The sequence below is a fragment of the Orcinus orca genome, chromosome 7 (assembly GCF_937001465.1).
Source record: "Orcinus orca chromosome 7, mOrcOrc1.1, whole genome shotgun sequence".
In the NCBI taxonomy this organism is placed as follows: domain Eukaryota; kingdom Metazoa; phylum Chordata; class Mammalia; order Artiodactyla; family Delphinidae; genus Orcinus; species Orcinus orca.
In genome coordinates, this window is record NC_064565.1 from 31283389 (window position 1) to 31304796 (window position 21408).

At 34.9% G+C, this 21408-nt stretch overlaps 1 protein-coding gene across 1 annotated transcript in view; it reads right to left on the reverse strand.

The window, feature by feature from the left end:
• The window catches only part of LRP1B (LDL receptor related protein 1B), a 1810989-nt gene that overhangs the window by 21673 nt on the left and 1767908 nt on the right, over positions 1–21408 (reverse strand). The window contains exons 85-86 of the mRNA XM_049711954.1: positions 18712–18886; positions 14489–14593 (exon numbers count right to left, since the gene is read on the reverse strand). Of these exons, the coding sequence (XP_049567911.1) occupies positions 14489–14593; positions 18712–18886 (280 nt within the window). The remainder of the gene's footprint in view (positions 1–14488; positions 14594–18711; positions 18887–21408) is intronic.

Below are 21408 nucleotides of genomic sequence, written 5' to 3' on the forward strand. Positions count from 1 at the left end.
GAAAAGCAATGTATGCTGTAACACAAGTGGAAAGTTCTGTCTACATGATGCCACGATGAATGACCAATTCCAAAACTGGCTTAAGAACGTATCAAGCCATGGGGGCTGGGGTTGGAAATCTCCATGCTTAGTGCCATGCAGACAAAGTGACTAACCTTATACCTGAATATTTTATGTTTTAGCACAAAATAAGAGTAAACAATAAGGAATTTTTCTATGAAAACCTAATGACTACCCTTCCTAGTTCATAGGGTTTCTGTGGCGCAACATGGTAAAATCTGAAACAATTTATAATGGCAATATCTGGCATAGTCAACTGCAGTTATTAAATATCATTCAAGGCATATTAGTCCTATACAAATTTGGGGCAATGGTAGGGATATCAGAAAGTGTTAACAGAAGGTTTTGAGACTGTGAATGTCTTTATAAGTGAGATATATAACTCTAATTCTCTAGAAAATATTTATTTTCAGTTGTAGTGCACATATGCTGAGATATTGATATTAGCCACTTTAATTTATAGTCTGAATCATTGGGAGATAATTCCTATATATAGACAGTCACCTCCTTTCTGATACTTCAGTATAGCCTTTGTTCTAGTTACAAGATTTTTACATATCCACCAAAAGGTAACACTAAAGGTTTCTAGAGGCAAACATTTTTAATTGATAAAGGTACACTGTATTAGTATTGATACCACCTTCCCAATTACCACCATTCAGCCTTCCTCAAAATCTAGGACCTGCATTTCACAAGTTTTAAAAAATTTTTAAATTGTTTTAAAACAAAACAAGCAATCAAAAAAAGAGTAAATGAAAAAAATTGAAATGACTTGCTAAAATCAAGCGTCAGTATGAATTAACAAATTTGTCTACGCTGCATAAATGTCAATTAGTCATAAAACACTCACCAGATTTGTTCAACACTTATAGGAACATGTTGCAAACAGAAACATCTGAAGGCTTATGACAAAAGATGGTCATTAACACACACTTCTTTCCTAATCCAAGTATTATATTACTTCCCTGACTCAAGGTGAGAAGGTTTATGCAGGCAGTAGTCTAAAAATTGATTCAGGAAGTTTAGATAAATATCTTCAATAAATCTAAAAGGCTATAGAATATTACAGTAGTATTTTACATTATGGAGAATTGCCATTTGGGGTCAGTTATAAATTCCTTTATTTATTTGATCCACATACAATCATAAATATGGTACATTTTATTTTTGCATTTCTCTGTTTATATATGCATTTATAAATTTCTAAATATGCCTTTGCCTATGACTATGCTAGACTAATTACTTAAAGGTAGGGGTAATCTATTATTCATTTTTATATTTCTTCATTTCTTGAGCACATGGTCAGTATGTAGGTTTGGTCAATTAATATGTTTGTTGTTTGTTAAAATGAATGAACGAATGCATGAAGGCATGGAGGATGCATGGTTGAACTCATATGAATACACATACATGTGTCATATCCCATTCTATGAAGAATATATAGCTCCATTCATAAGTACATGTTTTTAGCTAGTTACCAGTCATTTCTCACTGAAAAGAATATTGATCCACTATGAAAAACACTTAACATGTAAGAGCCACAGTAATAGGCAAATATTTTCTTCCTTTCTTCCTTCCTCCCTCCCTCCCTCCCTTTCTTCATTAATCTATTTATTAATTCTTCCTTTTACAAAATTAGATGATCACATTTTAGCAACTTGGACATGTAAAATTTTACCTATTCAATGTTGTAAATTGTGTGACACTTCCGTTCTTGTCCCACGATGCAGCTAACTAAGAAACGTTTATCTTCTTTCCCTGACAAAAATTCTAAAGGCATTTGCCTGATGGGTAAATTGACATGGAAACCAGTTTTATATAAAAATCATACAAAAAAATATGTAGTTAAATGTAATTTAATTCAATTTAGTCATTTAAATAATTGTGTAAAATTAAAGTGCTGGTATGGAGTGACACAAATGGAATGTGTAAGTTTTGGAATTAGACAGAACTGTGCTGTAATCTAGTCTCCCCTCCTCACAAAGGATATATCTTCTAGCAATTCACCCACTTTGGTTGTTTAGTTTATAATACAAGGGAGAGCAATACTCCCACTTTTGTCACACATTTCCCACAGATCTAGCCTCTTATGCTTTAACCTTTGTTTTCCCCTTAAATCCCCTTCCTTTCTTATTTTATATTTTATCTTTCTATTGTATGTTGTCCTTTTACTACCTCAAAATTTTTCTTCTTCCTTCTTTACTTTGTTTCTTTTTTCCTCTCTTTCTTCCTTCCATTCTTTTTCTTTTTCCTTTTTGCAAGGCAAGTTGATCATTATAAAAGTTAAAAAAAAATTAGGCTTCCTGAAAGATTAAATGATACAATGTATATAAAATTTACACACCCTCTAAGTTAATTTAACTCGTGATAAATAATACTATGAATATTAAATTTAAAGCTTGTATATGGCACACCAATATCAATATAATTATAATTTTTGTTTGTATGCTGAGTGGAAGAAGTATTAGGCTAAAATTTCTGTACTCCTTTAACAAAAATGGCTTTCTCCTGCTACTATTCCAGTGTGAAAAAGAAGAAAATATTTCCTTAACTGACGATAATGTAAGGAATTTTTCATTTATTTTTTTTACTCTTAAACCAGTGTTGCTGGTTAATCTATATTCCTCTGATCCTTTTCTTAAAATTGTATAAAGTTGGTTTGGAATTAAGTAGTAGGTTGGAGGTTTATTGATTTATTTTTTTTTTGACTTGTTCCAGGATAGAACATGAGCAGGAAATAAACCTTCACTGTTAAAAGCATCTGAAATTTGTGCTTTTTCATAGCAGCAAAACCTGGGGAATGCAGTCTAAGAGAGAGAAAAATAATGTAAATTGTTAAAGAGGTAACAAGTACATGAATGAAAATACTATGTAGTTATATTGTATTTGGTTTCTTTGGTTATTCTGATTTACTTACTGATTATATTAAAGGCCAAGAACATGTCCCAGAATCAAGGGAAAATAAGGTGACTACATCAAAGCTTCATAACAACAGCTGCCCAATGGGTAACTATGCAATAACTGTTCTCTGTTAGGCAGTGCCAGCTGTACTCTCAAAGCACAAACTGGACTTTAAACTTTAATAGAAAAATTCTGTATTCCGTGTTTTTCCCCATGACATGACTAGCTTGGTGAAAGCTAGAACAAGCTACCACTTGTTACCTGGGATCATAAAGGATAGATATTGATGTGACAGATTTTCCTGGCCTTTACTGTTCCAAAAGACATGCACGTTTCACATTTCGTGCTTTGAAAATATGCCACGGGGCAGAAAACAAATAAGGGACATGCAATGACCTGAGTCTTGAAAAGTGGACAACACAGGCTGCCAAAGTTGAATTGCTCAAAACCCCTGCTGAAAAGTTGTGATCTGTTTGAAATCACTCCTGACAGCTTCCTTGGGCTCTTCTCAAATGTTCTCTACGGGGCCACAGGGTCGCTGGTCCACAAGGAGGAGCGTCGCTCAGCCTGACAGCAGAGGCCTGAAGAGTAGCATGTGCCCTCTCCTTTCAGCAGAGCCAGTAGTTTGAAATACCTAGGCCTTAATTAGCTGTTGTAATATAGAAGAATAATTCCTACCTTTTAAAAATGTGTGACAGAAACGAAACTCACTATCTTCTTCCCCAAAACCCCAACAGAGGTTTCCTTAGTACCTGTACATTTCCTTATGTGTTTCTCACCCTAAGGACGTATAAAACAATGCTAAACTTTTAAGAAAATAATTAGATGGAACAATCACAAAACCAAAGAAAATGACAAAATGACTAATTTTCCGATCATTCGCTTAATGAATGTCCCTTTGGTACTTGTACATTCATTTTGCATCCCTCTGAGTTTTAAAAATCTGCTTTGAAAATGTTTCAAAAGCTAGCTCCTGTGTGTTTTCTGAGGTGTTTGAGGGTGGACCTGCTGCCCTTTTGTTCTCTGTTGTCCCTCATGGGACTTGAGCTTAGTTATGTACTTCCCTTTTCAGTCACTATTACTATCACAATCATCACACTTCTAATCTTTTATTTATGCCATATTTTGCTTATTTTTAATAACGAGCACTTTTTAAGAACCCCACAGCTTATTTTTTGCCTCCAAACTCCCAGAAGCCCAAATTATGCCAAGTACTGATCATTTTATGTATGGTGTATTAGAACAGTTTTAAGGTTCTACTTTTTTTTGTTAAGTGTTTACTATGTTGAAAACAATATTCTGTTTTTTTTTAACAGGTATTACATTTCTTATTCCTCAAAATAATTTTAGGAAGTAGATGCTATCAGTATTTCCATATTAAGATGACAAATGAGGCAAAGAGAAGAAAAACAAAACCAACAAAACAAACTGCAATTCCAAGGTATAAGGTCTTCTATCTTTTGGCTCTTTTTTGTGCCCTGTTTACCAACAAATCACTTTTAAAAAGCCATTTCTTTAATTTAAAAAATTGTCTCCTTTTCCTTTGTAAATTGGGATTCATTTTAAAATCTGTTTTTTCAAACCCAGGGCTTCTTGTTCCAGCAGAGCACCATGCCATCAAGACCTTTTTAAAACACACACATGATTGAGATGGTTCATAAGTCAAATGTTATTAGTGTTCCCCTACTGTTTATGGACTTATGGAATAAATTTCAAATTCCTAGCTAAGCATATTATGTTCCTCAGAACGATTTCAGTGTATAACATTATTGTCTAATACTCCCCCAGAAGCACCATTTATCTTACACCACTCACATCCACAGAGCCCCTGCCACATTCCTTCTTGTCTCATCTCTTTCCTCAAAATAGATCAGAGTCCCTCAAGGGCAGGGGCTACAACTTACTTTCCTCTATTTCATTCTTTTTTCTTTCTTTCTTTCTTTTTTTTTTTTTAGAGAGAAAATACCAGGGTAAAAACAACAAACAAAAGTCAAAGAGAAGAGAGAACAAAAATTAATACAATTAAGTTTTACTAATAACTTAATATGGGTAAGTTAAAAGCCTATTTAGTTCCTTTTGTAGAGAGATATTTAACCTCAGTTCCAGAACGCTCAGGAAACTTCCTGTGGTAGTTTTAGAAGATATCATAAAGATAAGAAAGAGAACCAAAAATCATAATGAAATGAATCACTTTAAAATTTTTTTCTGACTCTTGCAGTTTTTGAAAATGTATTAATGAAGTAAGAAGTGGTATTACAATGATGATAGAAAGATGCTTATATCATAGGCTGCCAGATATCACAATACAATACAGGCACCAGGACAGTATTTTTTAGCAACATTAGTTAAGCACATATTACACAAAGAATGCATGCTAGCTGCTGAGGCAAAATAGATAAATCAGATACAACCTCTTCTTTAAAGGAATTTACAATCTGCCAGAGAGAAACAGACATGTACATTTAGAAGGGCCATGGAGTAAAACGAGCAGCATTCCCAAGCCAGTTTCATAGAAATATGTTCCATGTCAAAAGGCCACACAGAGATGAGAAGCCAATTCTAGCCATAAAATATGGAATATCATAGGGTAATACGAAAAATGTAACCACACACTCATGCAGATGATCAGAGAAAGGAAAACCATGTTTCCAAAAAAAAAAAAAGAGGAAAAAAAAATAAAGCAAACAAAACAAAACAAAACAGATGCCCAAATAAATATAACCAAACCAAAAAAACAAAAAAAGGAAAAATCCAGAAAAAAGGGAAAAACAAATAATAGATTGGGGAAAAATGCTCACAGAAAGTTATTTTTAGCTTCTGCTTGAAATGAAGAAGCAAAACATAAAAAACTAACAGTGTTAAATTGTTTTTGACCACACAGAGAATTGGTCCTGTTACAGGCAAGAAGCAATAATATATATAGTAAGAAATGTCTTGGAATTTTGCCATACTGCTATTTTCAAAACAGTGTGGGCCTGAATTGGTATGATTTCAAAACCAGTGTAATATCAGAGTTAGATCTTTTTGGTTCTCCCTTTTCAGTTGATAAAATATAATTTTAAACTTGTTTTTTTCTTTTCTGTTTGAAAAAGAAGGTGAATTATACAATTGATTTTAAAGGAAATATTCCCCAAATTCCACCAATAATGGTCATTAATCTTTAAGCTTCACAAGTCAAATATTTTTGTCTGTTCACTGATAAAAACTTCAGTGCCTAGGTTGTTTTCTGATATATAGTAGGTATTCAATAAAAATTTTCTGATGAATTAATATGGGAAGAAAAAAATCACCAGTATTTTTGTTATCTAAATGGACAAAAATATGAAGAAACCAAGGGACAGACACTTAGGTTTCTAGTTCATATAGATTGTGGATCTATTGATACTAGACTAGGGGTTGATAATAAGAAATAGGTGGAAAAGATTATTACTTCTCTTGAAGTTAGGCATAAATAAGCTATTTATATAACCTGATATATTGTGGTACATTATTTTAAAGTATCAGGAAAATAGATCATAAAATCACAGAGAAAAATTAATACAAATATTTAATTGTGACCCAGGAATTTTTCAGTTACTCCACAGTTTTAATAATAAAGGCTTTGTTATTTTTAATTCTGCTACTATGGGAATCTTTGTTTTCTCAGTGTCTTTATAGATATTTTAGAGGAATTTTGAGAGAATTGGTATCTGGGGTTGTGACTCTGTCCCAATTTTTAAAAAATTACTAAAATTCAAATGGGACTCTGATTAAATACATCATACTTTATAGTTTTATAGTATATTAGTGAACAATTAGTCTAAACCCATCACCTTATGGACAAGGAAAATGTGACACAAACAGACAATGTAACCTGCCCCAAATCATTGCTAGATTGATTAATAAAATCTATACTTTCACACTGAATATTTCTTCTTCTGAGTGTTGATACTAGAAAACTAATGAGATAAGCACACAGATATTTAAAGACAGAAGTTTTTATCCTAGGAAAAAATAATTTAAAAAAAGAACAAAACACAGAAACAAACTAACAAAAAAATCCTAATTATAGAATGATAGCTGGTTCATTAAATAAAATAGGAAAAGTCCAGACAATAGAATACTCAGTAACCTTAAGAATAAAAGTATCTAGTTATGTAGATTGACGTGGAATGATGTTCATAATGTATTGCAAAGTAAATAAACATGAAAGAGTATCTATCACATGATTTCATTTTAGTATATAATATTCTGCAAATATATATTTGCATAAAGAAACGGAATGAATAGAACCAAAGTAATAGTAGTTTGAGATCAAAGCGTCAGCAGGTTTGATTTCTTCTGAGGCCTCTCTCCTTGGCTTACGACCATCTTCTTCCTATATATCTTCACATGGTCTTCCCCTGTGTGTGCTGTATCCAAATCTCCCCTCCTTATAAGGACACCAGACACATTGGATTGGGGCCCACCCTAATGACCCCCATTTTAACTTATTCATCTCTTTAAAGATTCTATCTCCAAATACAGTCCCATTCTGAGGTACTGGGAGATAGAGCTTCAACATATGAATTTTGAACACAATTCATCTCAAAATACGGACAAAAAAGCAAAATTCATATACACACATATAGATATATCACTTGTGTGTATAAGTTAATTTTTTTTTTTTTTTTTTTTTTTTGCAGTACACAGGCCTCTCACTGTTGTGGCCTCTCCCATTGCGGAGCACAGGCTCTGGACGCGCAGGCCCAGCAGCCATGGCTCACGGGCCCAGCCACTCTGCGGCATGTGGGATCTTACCAGACCGGGGCATGAACCCGTGTCCCCTGCATTGGCAGGCGGACTCTCAACCACTGCACCACCAGGGAAGTCCTGTATAAGTTCATTTTATGTCAACTTGACTGGCCTAAGGGATGCCCAGATAGCTGGCAAAACATTATTTCTGGGTATGTCTATGAGGGTGTGTCTGGGAAGAAATAAATGTTTGAATTAGACTGAGTAAAGAAGACCACTCTCACCAGTGAGGGTGGGCATCATCCAATCTGCTGAGGGTCTGAATAGAACAAAAAGGCAGAGGAAGGGCACATTTGCTCTCTCTGCTTGAGCTGGGACATCCGTCATCTCTTGCCCTCAAACATTAATGCTCCTGGTTTTTAGTTCTTTGAACTTAGAATGTGACGTACACCATCATTTCCCAGGTTCTCAGGTCTTTAGATTTGGACTGAATTACACCACCAGCTTTCCCTGTTCTCCAGCTTGCAGACAGTAGACCCTGGGATTTCTTGACCTCCATAATTGGGTGAGTCAATTCCTATAATAAATGCCTCTCTCTCCCCATTTATATATATAATATATATGATATACAACACATATGATATATATCCTATTGCTTCTTTTTCTCTGGAGAACCCTGAATATTTGATTCTTCTCTTTTAAAAAACTTCAGTTAAGTCCAAGTCAATTAATATTTACTATTCACTTGCCACGTGCTATATACAAAGAGATAATCCTGTGTTGAGACTAGTGGGATAATAAGAGTAAAGTGGAAAAAGGCAGCAGAGACATTTGGGTCCAGTGAGCTATTTAAGCAAAAACATCTAGGTGTGGAATGGTCCCATGGCTATGTGGTGAGCCTGTGTATGCGCCTGTGTCCACAGTGGTAGGAGAAGTAGTGTAGCTACAAGCATTTCTTTACTACTGGAGGGTGAAATGTGCTGTGGGTATTGCTGGGAGATAATGCTGTGGAGGTTGGTCTACGTTTTAAAAAACAACTTGGGCTTCCCTGGTGGCGCAGTGATTGAGAGTCCGCCTGCCGATGCAGGGGACACGGGTTCGTGCCCCGGTCTGGAAAGATCCCACATGCCGCGTAGCGGCTAGGCCCGTGAGCCATGGCCGCTGAGCCTGCGCGTCCGGAGCCTGTGCTCCGCAACGGGAGAGGCCACAACAGTGAGAGGACCGCATACCACAAAAAACAAAAAACAAAAAACAAAACCTTAAATTCAATATAAATGAAAGTCTTACGCTAGGGAGAAATTTTAGAAGTAGGAAGACATAGTTAACTTGTTATTGAGTTCACAGGCTTATTCATTTCTATATCTCACAACAAAAATTGTTTAACAATACAAACATTGTCAAAATAACACATTAATTTTTTAAAGTTTGGCTTTAACATTGTTCAATATACCTTCTTTGATAAATGTCAAAACTCTCTCCAAATAAACATAAAAAAGCCTTTAGATTTTCATTTATTCTAGGCTTTTCTTTGGAGTTTTCTTTTCCTCCGCACATAGTAATAAGTGAAAAGGGCCATCAAGAGACAAAAGTGAAGGCTTTCAAAGAACAAATCTATTCCTTAAATTGAAAGATAAGGTAATAAAATTTCTATGTGGAAAAAACCTGTCAACCTCATAGATCTGAATACTTTGTAGACTTTCCAAATGTGTGTAAGTTCTGCACAATTCAATAGTTTTTTACTCTATGAAAAAAAGAAAAATGTAGTACCAACAAAGTTAAAGCAAGTACTATATCTTACTTCTTAAAGCAATTTTTGTTTCCTGTAAAGGCGCTTAGATGAAATAGTGCATACTAGCTTTTCATCAAAGATACATGACCACTACAAATTGAAATCTGAAGCTAAAATCTGTGTTTCCAAAAATTTCCACTTACAAGGAGAATCAACCACTAGAAAGAGATCCTGAGGGCTTAATATTCTCTTAGCTGGACAATTTTTGTATTCTACATGATCATAGGCACTTCATACTAAATTTATTTTTATTTATTTACATTTTAGTACCAAATGAATTATAAGTATCCTATGTAAAACTAGGAAATTTTCCATATTCTAGAAATTTTAACTCTAAGAAACATGAGTATAATATCTATGTCTGAACCATCTATCCTTCATAGTTACTTAACAATGGGCCCTTAATAAATAGTGAAAGACTGATCCTCTTGAAACGTATGTCTTTCTTATTGTAAAAATATTTTCCCTTAGATCCCACTTCCCCTTGAAGTTACAATTGTTCTTCCTTCATTTAATCCACAGCCAAACAGTCAGAAAGGAATCTACAGTCTTCTCTACTTTCTTACCTTTCACTTTTCCAACTATAATCTGGTTGCTGTCATGTAGCACTTTCAAAACATCTCTCATAATGGCCATCTAATTACAAAATTCAATAAACCACTTAGAATTCTTATCCTCTTTGAACTATCTGGAGTTGATATTCTTGGACACGCTCTATTCCTTTGACTTGGAGGAACCTTCACTTTGACAAGTCCCCTCCAAATTCTATTTCTTCTCATTTTTTTGTTGATTCTTCCATAATACAGTATTAAACATTGGTGTCTCCTAGAATTCCATCCTTAATTCTCCAATCTTCTTTCTATAAACCCACTCTTGAGTCATTCATAAACTGTACCTCACAAACTGGTCCCAACATATATCTTTAATCTCCCCCAACCCATCCCCCATTATATCACATAGCCTGTGTTCTATTCTCAACAACGTTCATCTTCTACTTTCAGACCTATTCTCTCACTGTGCTATTCCTCTTTCAAGAAAGGTTTTCAGACATTTCCTCCTGTAAAATAACTAAAATTTTTTCAAAATACTGTTAAAATATCACTTCATCTGTAAAACCTTTCTCTCTCCCACTAGTAATCATTAACTGATCTCTATTCAGTTGTTTTCCCACAACACTTTGGTCATATTTCTGTATAGCAATTATCAAATGGTATTTTAACTTTTTAAAATCCATTCATCTACCCAAAATGAATCTTAAACTCTTTAAAAGTAAAAACCTTATTGGAGTTAGTCAGCACAAAGAAAGCAGTATGAAATAAGAGTTATAACCAGGGCAAGGACTTTAGAATCAAACAGGTATTTGCTAAATCAGTTTTAGCTGTTATTAATTCTCCTTCTGAATATACATAGGGCCTCACTCATCATAGGTTATCAATACATATTTGATGAATGAATTAATGAGTGAATAACAGAATATCATTATCTCTTCTACGATTCTTTCATGGCTTAAATGATTTGAGGAATTCAGTAAGCATTACTCCTACCATCAGAATAAATTTTAGGGTGTAGAAAACCAAAGCACAGACAAAATTTCCATTAAGCCCAAAGCAGATAGAAATAAAGATACACAAAAGTAAAAGGTGCTTGCTCTGAACCTTTCCGATTAACACATTTTTCCTGGCTGATTTTTTTTTTTTTTTTTTTTTTGCGGTACGCGGGCCTCTCACTGCTGTGGCCACTCCCGTCGCGGAGCACAGGCTCCGGACGCACAGGCCCAGCGGCCACGGCTCACGGGCCCAGCCGCTCCGCAGCACATGGGATCCTCCCGGACCGGGGCACAAACCCGCGTTCCCTGCATCGGCAGGCGGACTCTCAACCACTGCACCACCAGGGAAGCCCTTCCTAGCTGATTTTAATCAGAGGCTGATTATATCTTACAAGGTCAGGTGCCTCTGATGATACATGGTAAGAGTGAAAAGTGGAACAGAACATTACTGTGGACTGTTATGCCCACAAGAAATATTCATTCTGGTGACACAAGGGCATTCTCTAGACAGGTCATGTTCCTGAGACCTATTTATGGAGGGGGGTGGTGCTGAAATGTCATGTATACTTTGCCTGGGAATTGCGAGAAAGGGACAAGAAATACAAAGACTGGGCCCCAGAGCAGGCATTACCAGGGTCCTAAAAATGAGATAACATAAGTACCTAGATCAAAGTTTGGCCAAGGATCACCCTGACCTTACTAACACTGAACTAACCGTGAATCCATCATTTTTCACCTGAAGTGCTGCCAGACCTTTTGGTGTGGGATCCCTGCAGCTGATCTCCAGGCCTTTCTTCCACATGCCACTCAGTGTCACCTTCGAAAGCAAACTCCTTCAGCTCTGCCTCAAATCACTTTGGCTATACATTCTTTTCAGGATCCTATGGAATCCCCTAACTTGCATAAATCGGGTTCCAATTTATCTTCCCAGTTTTAACTCCTCACTCCCCTCCCCAATTCTCCAGTCACCCTTCATTCTAGCTGTATTAAACCACTCACAGTTCCCCAGAGAGGTCACTAAGTCTCACATCCATGTCTCTGCTAATGTTATTCTTTCTTTTCAGAATGTTCTTCCCGACCTCACTGAACTATCTGAACTACATGGACAACACGAGGTTGCCTTTTCTGTAAAGTCTTCCATGTATTCCTATCTCCCATTCTAAACAAATCACCTGCCCTGTTAAAACTCCACTGCCCTCTCTTTTTTCCTGTGTTCACACCTGCGTTAATACAGGTTAATTAGTTGCTTATGAATTTCTAAACCCACTAATTCGTGAGCTCCTTGATGTTTGGGTTAAATTTCATTCATCTTCACTTGTCTAGGACTTAGCACTCTTTCAGGGTCTTATAAATACTTGCTGAATGACTGGAGGAATTTAGGTTGGAGGCAAGGCAGAGGTAAGACTAAAGAAGGGTCCCCTCTCTGTCTTCAGCTGCATAAGGCACTAAACCTGAGTATGAACTAAGAAGTGTATCAATTTCTTAACAGGTCAGTTTATATACCCTTTACAGACTGATATTTAAAGGAGTATTTCTGGATTATTTTATGTAGGAACATTGGTTTAACATATTCAAATTTCTTTTAGAAAAAAAGAAAGAATATCAGTTTCTCCTATGTGATTATTTTAATCACTTCCCATATTTTCACAATTATTGTGTAAAGAATAACATTTTCTTGAATAACAAAATAGATCATTATGAACAAATTGTAGAGTTTTGGAAATGAAATATCTGAATTTTAATATAATTGTGCGTTAAAACCATTACTAAATACTCTGAGACACCACCATGAGCTATTATTGGGTGCCAATCAGGGTTTCTGTTTATGACATGGAGTATTAAGGAAGATGTCAGATATGATCCATCGCTAAAGCTCAAATGCAACATGCAAAAATAACTTCATTGTTATGAAGGTTGATAGCTACCCCAAAGGTGGTCCCTGAGATTTCACAGAGGAAAAGAATGTATTTGTTATGAACAAATTGAATCAAGAAAGAATGTTTTGAAATGAAGTTTCTGGAATATTTTAGCATATACCTATTTCTTCTGTAAAGAAGTCTTACTGATTAAGGTAAGACAGTTCCACTGAAATCTTGGGAGCCAAAATAATGTGTTTTATCAGTACTTGAAATGAAAAGTCAGTTACTAAATAAAAGACACTATTCCAATTATAGTATCCAGTATAGTAATAAAGTCTAAAAACACCTGCTTCTGTCCTCTAATTAAAAGCCACTGTTCTAGCAAATGTATTTTTATGAGACAGTTCCACGAGCTTTTTCATTCCCTCCATTATATTTCTAGACAATCTAGCTAACTGTGGTGCATACACTTGTCGGCGAGCAAAGCAAAGGTTAAGTGTGTATGACACAGATGAGCCCCGAGATTAAGTATACGCTGTGAAAAGCATGTGGATGTTCATGATTTAAACCAATGAACTCTGGCCTGAAATGATGTCACACAAAGCTTAGCGGTAAGTGGAAGGTTAAACCTACTTGCATCTCGGCTCATTAAACGAAGTTAAAGTGCAAATCCCCTCATTCTGACAGTAGTGATCACAAGGGTTCTCTTTCTGGTCACAGCGCTGACTTTTAAACCCAACAGAGCATCTGCAGAATTTCAGTAAAATACAGCTAAATAAAGCATCTGACTTTTTTTTTTCAAATGTTTCAAATTCATTTCATACAGAAATAGTAACATATGAACAAAATTTTTCTCAGGTATGCTCACTTATTTCTTATATACACACTCATCATAGGCTATTCTGACAAGGTGGGGAACAGAATGCAGATGTGGATCAGATGTGGGCATCATTCTTCTGGTCAAGCAGTGATAAAAGAAAACTCAAAATAGAGATCACATAGGCTGAATGGTCTTATTTCAAGCTTTCCATTATGGCCAATCAGATATTTGAAAAGGGAATATATTAAATTCCAGATTTTCTCAGGAGCAGAGAATCTACAATACTTTCCAAACATTTAGAAACCCAGATTCAAGGTAATGTATTTCAAAAGAGACAAGGGCTTAATAGGTTTACATAATACAACACTCAAAACCTGATACAAAAATCAAATAGTATTATACTTTTGAAAAGATACCTTACATACTTTGAAAATAATGGCCCTAAGTACCAAAGTATTTATAAATATGATTATGTCTGGGTTTCACGTATCTATTGTAAATAAGGTCAATTAAATTAGAACAATTTTTACTGGCATTTCCAAGTTCAAAGGTCTCGGAATGTTTGAAATGGGTATGATGCTAAGAAGTGAATGAGCTTTTCCATATGAAATCACTAGCAAATTGATGAGGGAGGAGATTCTGTAGTACATGAGCCAATGAGGAACAATACTTGATCAGAGATGTCCACGAAACATTCATTTAAAATATGTTATGCCAAGAAATGAGAAAAATAGAGCAGGGATTCCATGTACATCTAAAGTTGTTATCATAAAATGCCCACAACGTTATAAAATACTCACAGACACACAGGTACATTTGTCTCTGGGTCCAGCTGGCACGTGCCACCATTGTAACAGTAGCCGTCACATAGCTGGCAGCTAGAGGCAATCTTTCCATTAGTGCAGCTGCAGCAACAAAGAAAAAAAAAATCTCATTGTTTCTGGTGTGATTATTGTTGAGAGCTGACACAAATTCTCTAAAGATGAGAATATTCATCACAGAAGACTAATGCAGTGGCTGGCTAAAAGTAGGTTTTCAGAAAGAGAGACTTGCTGGAGGCAAAGATGTTTTTTAATAGAATGATGACAAATAAAATTTTTCTTTTGGTAATTTTCAAAATTTCAATCCATTCGTTTAATATAAAAATTTAATATAGCTAGACATAGGTGTGAAAAAATATACTCTAGTGTTTATCACTTACACTTCAGGGAGACATTAACATCAGTATTTTATTCCCTTTTCATATTACCAGAGTTTGGTGGCATCTTTATTATTTATAAACCACATTATCAAATACTCTGGAAGCAAATGCTCAGCTATTCCTTCTAAACTGGAAAGTCTGGTCCAAAGAACTGTTATGAGTTTTAGACTCCACATTTTGTACAAAAGCATAGAACTATTCTGTAGTCACTTTTACCCCACTGTTTCTCCCTGAATATGTACTATAATTAGTGTCAAACTCTTTTTATTCTAAAGGAAAAAACATAACACTTCATTGCAAAAATAAACAGTAATATTATAGGAACAATATGCAATATGGCAACAAAGTAATGAGGTAGGCTTTCTTGGAAAATTTTTGGAAATGCTTCTAATTTATAGTACATTACCTGTCTGGGATAAGAATAAGCACTGTGGCTATTGCTACATGGGAAAAACAAGCATAACGATAAGAGGAAAATTACAGAAATTTCTTACTTGCCATGTTATATTTTTAAATAAATAAATGAATAAATAAATACTATTAGATCAGACATTGACAATTGTTGGTGGAACAGAGAAAAGTACATTGACATTCCAAATTATTGAGGGAAACTCTTCTGTGAGAAGTATGGTAATAGAATCATACAAGCCTTGGCCCAGATCAGAATTACAATAGATCATGTCAATATTCCGATTATGAGATCATGTTAGTACTAAGTGCTATGAAGTAATCAATGGTATCACAATAAATCTGGACATAACCTTGATAAAGAAATCAGGCTGCAATGTCATTGATTGATCACTTTGATCCTCTTCATGGTGGGTACCTATTGCAGTACATCCATCAAAGAGTAATTCCCAATGATTGGTTAGATATTTGAAATAATTGGTTAGCAATCCCATAGTTTATTTATTCTGTGCATATTTATTTGGCCTCTTGTGGGTGGTAGGGCTGCTGGAAATGCACTGAACTGCTTACACTTTCCCAGAAGTTTAATTTAAAGATTTTTTTTAAGAACCTGGATTTAAAAATCACATTTCTTTTCAAGATAAACAGAAGCAGTGAGTCAATTATGTACCAGATATGAAATGGAGACACGTGAAAGTGGAACTAAACATGGGGAAGATGGTAGTGGTTTAAAGTTTCCAAGATTTAACAAAGAATATCACATTCTTTATAATCTATAGAGCCATACGAATATGGATGCAAAGTGAGTCAAGTACATATTTAATGGTAGTGGTGTCTGATATGTTAAATGGATCTGGGAGACTTTTCCTTGCTTTCCTCGCCCAGCCTCCTTGAAAATTGAAGAGCAGAAAGTTATAGTTTCATGTTCAATCAAAGAGACAACATCAAAGAAAAAAATTAGCTCATCATACATTAAAGAATTTTCCACAAAAAGATAACTATACACCAAATATCATCTTTTAAAAGAGAAAAATATTCTAATTATCGATTGCTTTTAAACTTCTGCTTCCAAGAGTTATAAGAGATGTTGCCCTGTTCTCCTTCTAAAGGTTTTATCTGAATCCTAAACTTTAGACAGAACTTTGTAGATATTTCAAATGTGAAATACAAGTTATCCAAATCATTGTAATATATGAGTACAACTTATATTTTAATGTAGGTTTTCATCATAATTTCATTTCTTAGAAATGTTACATGTGTGTGCATGCAGAAACACTTTGTAATTAGCAGTTGTCCAGTAAAGAGAAAGAATTCTCATAACAATTTGACATCACAGTGGTATTATTTAGGCTATTCAAAATTATGATAAATACTTTCTTCAACAATATTTACTGAGGAAGAGAGAAAAATATACAATTAGCTCTGTTTCAAAGATTATACTCAGTATAATTGACAGAGCATCTATTCTTTACTGTAGTTGACAGCTCATACGCTGTGCATTAGAAATACATGACTCTTTGGAATCGCAAGTATACATGCAGCTTGAATTTTCCCATTTCAGTAAAAAAAAATTTAACTCAGTTGTGATTTTGTTTTAGTATCAGTTCTTTACCCATGAAATAGAAATCCCAATATCACTGCAAGCTTTAGTTAATGCTAAGATGAAAAGTATCATAGAAATGAAAACAAACTTATCTAAAAGTTTCAAAATACCCAAACAGTCCTGTTTGTACTATCATGTTCATATGTTATTATAGCCTATCTGATAAATCAAATATTATACTCTTATCTTTAAACTTCCATTATCAACTCACTGCTAGCAACTATTATTTATCCATTCTTACATATAGTTTTCCAGAAAGATCTTTTAAGAGTCAAGAACTATAATGTTGGACCTTCAAAAGCCTACTCAGGCTATGAGGTTCTAGTGTTTCTATGTTGGTGAAGCCAGTATTCTATGTAAAGGAGCAGGAATCGAGGGTCCTAAGAGTTCAGCCCTTCATTCCTCAAGTGGAACTGCCCTGTGTGATGGAAACAGGGTGTGTGTCTCTACATGAGCTTCTCCAAGATAAACTGGGTTGCAAACTATGGCTCATAGCCTTTCTTATATGATGGTCCATGATTCCCTGTGTGACTGGGATGGGGCTGTGAAGAAGATTCTACAGTGCATTCCTGACATGGTACACTGGACATAAAGAAAGATGTATGCTCAGTAATTAAAATCAAGTTCTGTCATGCTAAAGTTTCATCACAAAAAACCGATGAGCTTAATGAGCAAACATGATTTTGGTAGTTTATATGAAAATGCATTTTGCTTTTATGTACTTATCAAAGGCATATATTATAACTAGTCATATTTTAAATTAATTTAGTTAAAAAATAATATACTTTCAAAGGACACAATTTGAGGGTTTGAGTAAATGTCATTTATAGCGATAACACAAATCATACATGGAGTAATTCTAAAATGAGAGTAAATAAAAAAGAAAAAAATGTTGATGGTGTCTGTAATAAAATTTTATGGGGCCTTGTTTGGCAGAGCAACATAACTCAGGGCTGGCACCCTTGCAGAGCTGTCTTGGTGGAAGCTGTGATGTGAACCCTTTAAGGCGTGCTTTCCTATCTCCTAGGGCAAGTGATAGAGTCCAGTCCTTTATAAGCCCTTTTTTTGAAAAGCCTGTTAAAAGAACTTCAGAGTGAGAATTGATCTCTAACCCCAGTGGCATAAATTTGTTTCATGCTAGAAACATTACTAGCATGTTGGCATTACTCTTTACCTGCAAAGTTCTGTTTTCCATTCACTTGATCTCAAAGCCAAAGAGCAAAAGGCAATGTAATCAAAATCTAACTTGGACATTTTTGTTGTAGTTTCTTCCTAGGAAACATTATTCCTTCTACTTATTTTGTACAATAATTTTCAAAGTCAGATAAAAAGATTAAATTTTATTTCCATTAGATAGGTCTTTTGCTTCTTTCCCAAAGGATCATTTTGTAAAATCAGAAAGGCAAACACTCATTGTTGATAATAATGATGAAACAAGTAAAAGCCTGAGCTATTCTAATTTAGAAGTATTACACATAGCTTTCTGAAGGTATGTTGCATTTCACTTTGACTTGCTTACTATTAGGAATATTCTATATAGGCAATGACCTGACCATGTCATTACATGATAAATGTTCATATTACCCAGATGTACATAATAGGTTTTTAATAAGTTTTGGTTTAATCAAAATGAATTGAACTCTATCTCTAGCCAAAAAAGAAAAAGAGAGAGAGAGAGAGAGAAAATGGAATGGTTGCCATACTGAATTTTAGAATAAAAATAATTTACATTGTTTTCACTGTTTATTTCTGGATTGCTATGTCCTTTTGGGTTCAAATGTTTTTATAAAGTAAGCTAGCTGTCTACTTACTTGCAAGATATATCTTCACTGTCTTTATTTATAATGCAATGTCCCCCATGGCACCTTATACATTTGTCAACCTCGCATTTTGGTCCTTCGTAGCGTGTTGGACAGACACATTCCACACTTCCGTCATCCCCAATGGTACAGGATTCAGAATTCACACAGTAGTGATGACATACATCTAGAAAGAATGCACAACATAGAAATGAAATTTCTTGAAATATTTCAAGATATATTTCTTGAGTCACAATAAATGTTACCTTTCACTTAATATTTTAAAATGGTCAGAGAAGAGGTAGATTAATTTACAAAAAGCAGCGTGTAACTGGATGTAACCAGAATTCTTTAATAATGCCATTGGTTCCTCTTTTTGCCCGAGTTAGGCATCATTTCATCTTTCTAAGAGGAGATGGGTTATACTGATATAATACTAAGTGACAAACTCTTTTGGTTCTGAGTTTTAAAGTTTAAGTTCACAAGTTTCCTCAGTTTTCCTTCTAATGAGCAATATTAATGTTATTCTGAAATGAACAGAAATGCTCAAGATTTCTTTAGATGTCATTTATCTTTGTCCCTCTTCACAACTCCTTTCATCCAGAGAACAGGGTAGTGAGTGGTGAGTAGGGGAATCCTACCTCTTCACTAGCTTTTGGTGTGGTGGAAAGAAGCCTCCCTCTATGAGCCAGAACAGGCCCAGTATTTCCAAACACCTGGGCAGGTAAGCAGACAGGAGTTGTGCCTCTCATGGAACCCTAATAGAAAGGTAAACTGGAAGACTAACTGATCCATCATGGGTAGAAAGTGATAACAGAAGTCTAGACTATTGCCCCCTCCTAGGTGAGAACCTAACCTCCCCAACAGTCAGAGGGAAAACCTCCCTGTAGCTGAGCCCTTTACTTTGGAAGATGTTTCCTACTGAGTGCTACAGACAATTTTCTCAACCACCAAGGAAGTCTTACTCGAATATTTCTATACCTCTTGAACGTCAGTAATAAAACAAAGACCATTTAATAATATAAGAACCACACTGACTTTGCAATTAGATATTCTGCCTGTCTTTTGAAAAACAAGTTTATATGTCTGTTGACATATCAATGTATTCAAATTTACCATATTCAAAATATTGAAATTTATAGTACAAATAACCGTAAGCAGAAGAACTGGTCAAATTGATCCCAGACTTTGTGTTTGGAGCTGCAATTTCATTTTAGCTATCTAACCATGAAGCAATGTTAAATGAGATTAGCTGAGATAAAAATCACAACTTATAAACTTTAACCTGTGATAAGACAGTTATGGTAGGGAGAAAAATTAAAACATAATTTATAATTTTCATGTTTGTGTATCTATCTAGCTGTTTATTAAATCAGACAGAAATTAAATTTACTGACAGGCTTGCTTCATATTTATGGAAATTTATTTCAAGCATTCTTCTGCTTGCTGTTGCTTTACGCCAAGTGCCCTCGTTGCAATTCCATGCTGAAGCTTATTACTAAGGGTCTTGGCTGTATGTAAGGAAAGCAGCACTTTCGAAAGGTGAGAGACGTGGAGATCTAAAAGTTAAGTCAGTGTTAGTATCTGTCCATTATGATGTCTATCTGTAGTTGTTCTAGGCTTGGCAGGTAGAGTTTACACAGCACAGCTTCTGTTTTTATTTATGAAGAATGCATTAGCAGCAGCCTACATAATCATCTAGTACCATCTCCTATGCAGAAATCTCTAAAGAAAAATTTTGCTTCATCAGGTTGCTACATACCACTTATTGACAGAGAGCTCTTTTAAGATTGTCTCTAATTGCTTTAAATTTCATTCTTTGGTCCTGGTTCATTTTTCTGATGGGACATAGAAGTCAGCTGATGTATCTGTCCAAGATCTTCATATTATGAGGTTTTTCCACAGTGGATAATTCATCAGAATCATGTAGGTAACTTATTTGCAAATAAAAATTCCAGTGTCTTTCCCTTTCATCCACCACCACCCCGGGATTCCAATTTATAGATCATAAACGAGGCCCAGGTGATTCCCATGGGACCGGTTGAGTAAATAGAATTTGGGAATGAGGGAATGTAAGAAATCAGAAAACAATTTACTGATTAGCAAAGGGACTACATTGTCTCATAATTGTAAATAGATTTGACTAAAATAGCTTATTTCTTGACTAATTTGTGAGCCCTAATTAAAATGTAATTTTTAACCTAAAATTTTGAACCACTTTTTTTATAATCACATCACTGAGAAGACCTAAGAAACTCGAAAAAACTGGGTTAACATTCTGAGGGGTGATGATTGCCCTACACCACTGTAGCAAGGAACAGTTCGCACTTATCTAGGGTGCTAAAGGTCAAAGTTAAAAACTTACCTACAATTTACTAATTATAACTAGTTTTGGTGCATAAATTAAATCTGTTTTAGACTAAGATAATAAAGATGTGAGAATATATACAACTCATCAGTAATCAAGGAAATACAAATTAATAGCTCAAAGAAATACCATTGCACACATACCAAATTGACAACAAATAGCAGAAACTCTCGTACACTAGTAGTGGGAATATAAACTGGTTCAACCAATTTGGGAAACAATTGACAGTATATACTAAATTTGAACATACCCACACTTAATGACCTAGATTTTTACTCTTAATATACTGTATATCCCAGAAAAAAGCATGTACATGTGCACACAAACATGTACATAATATG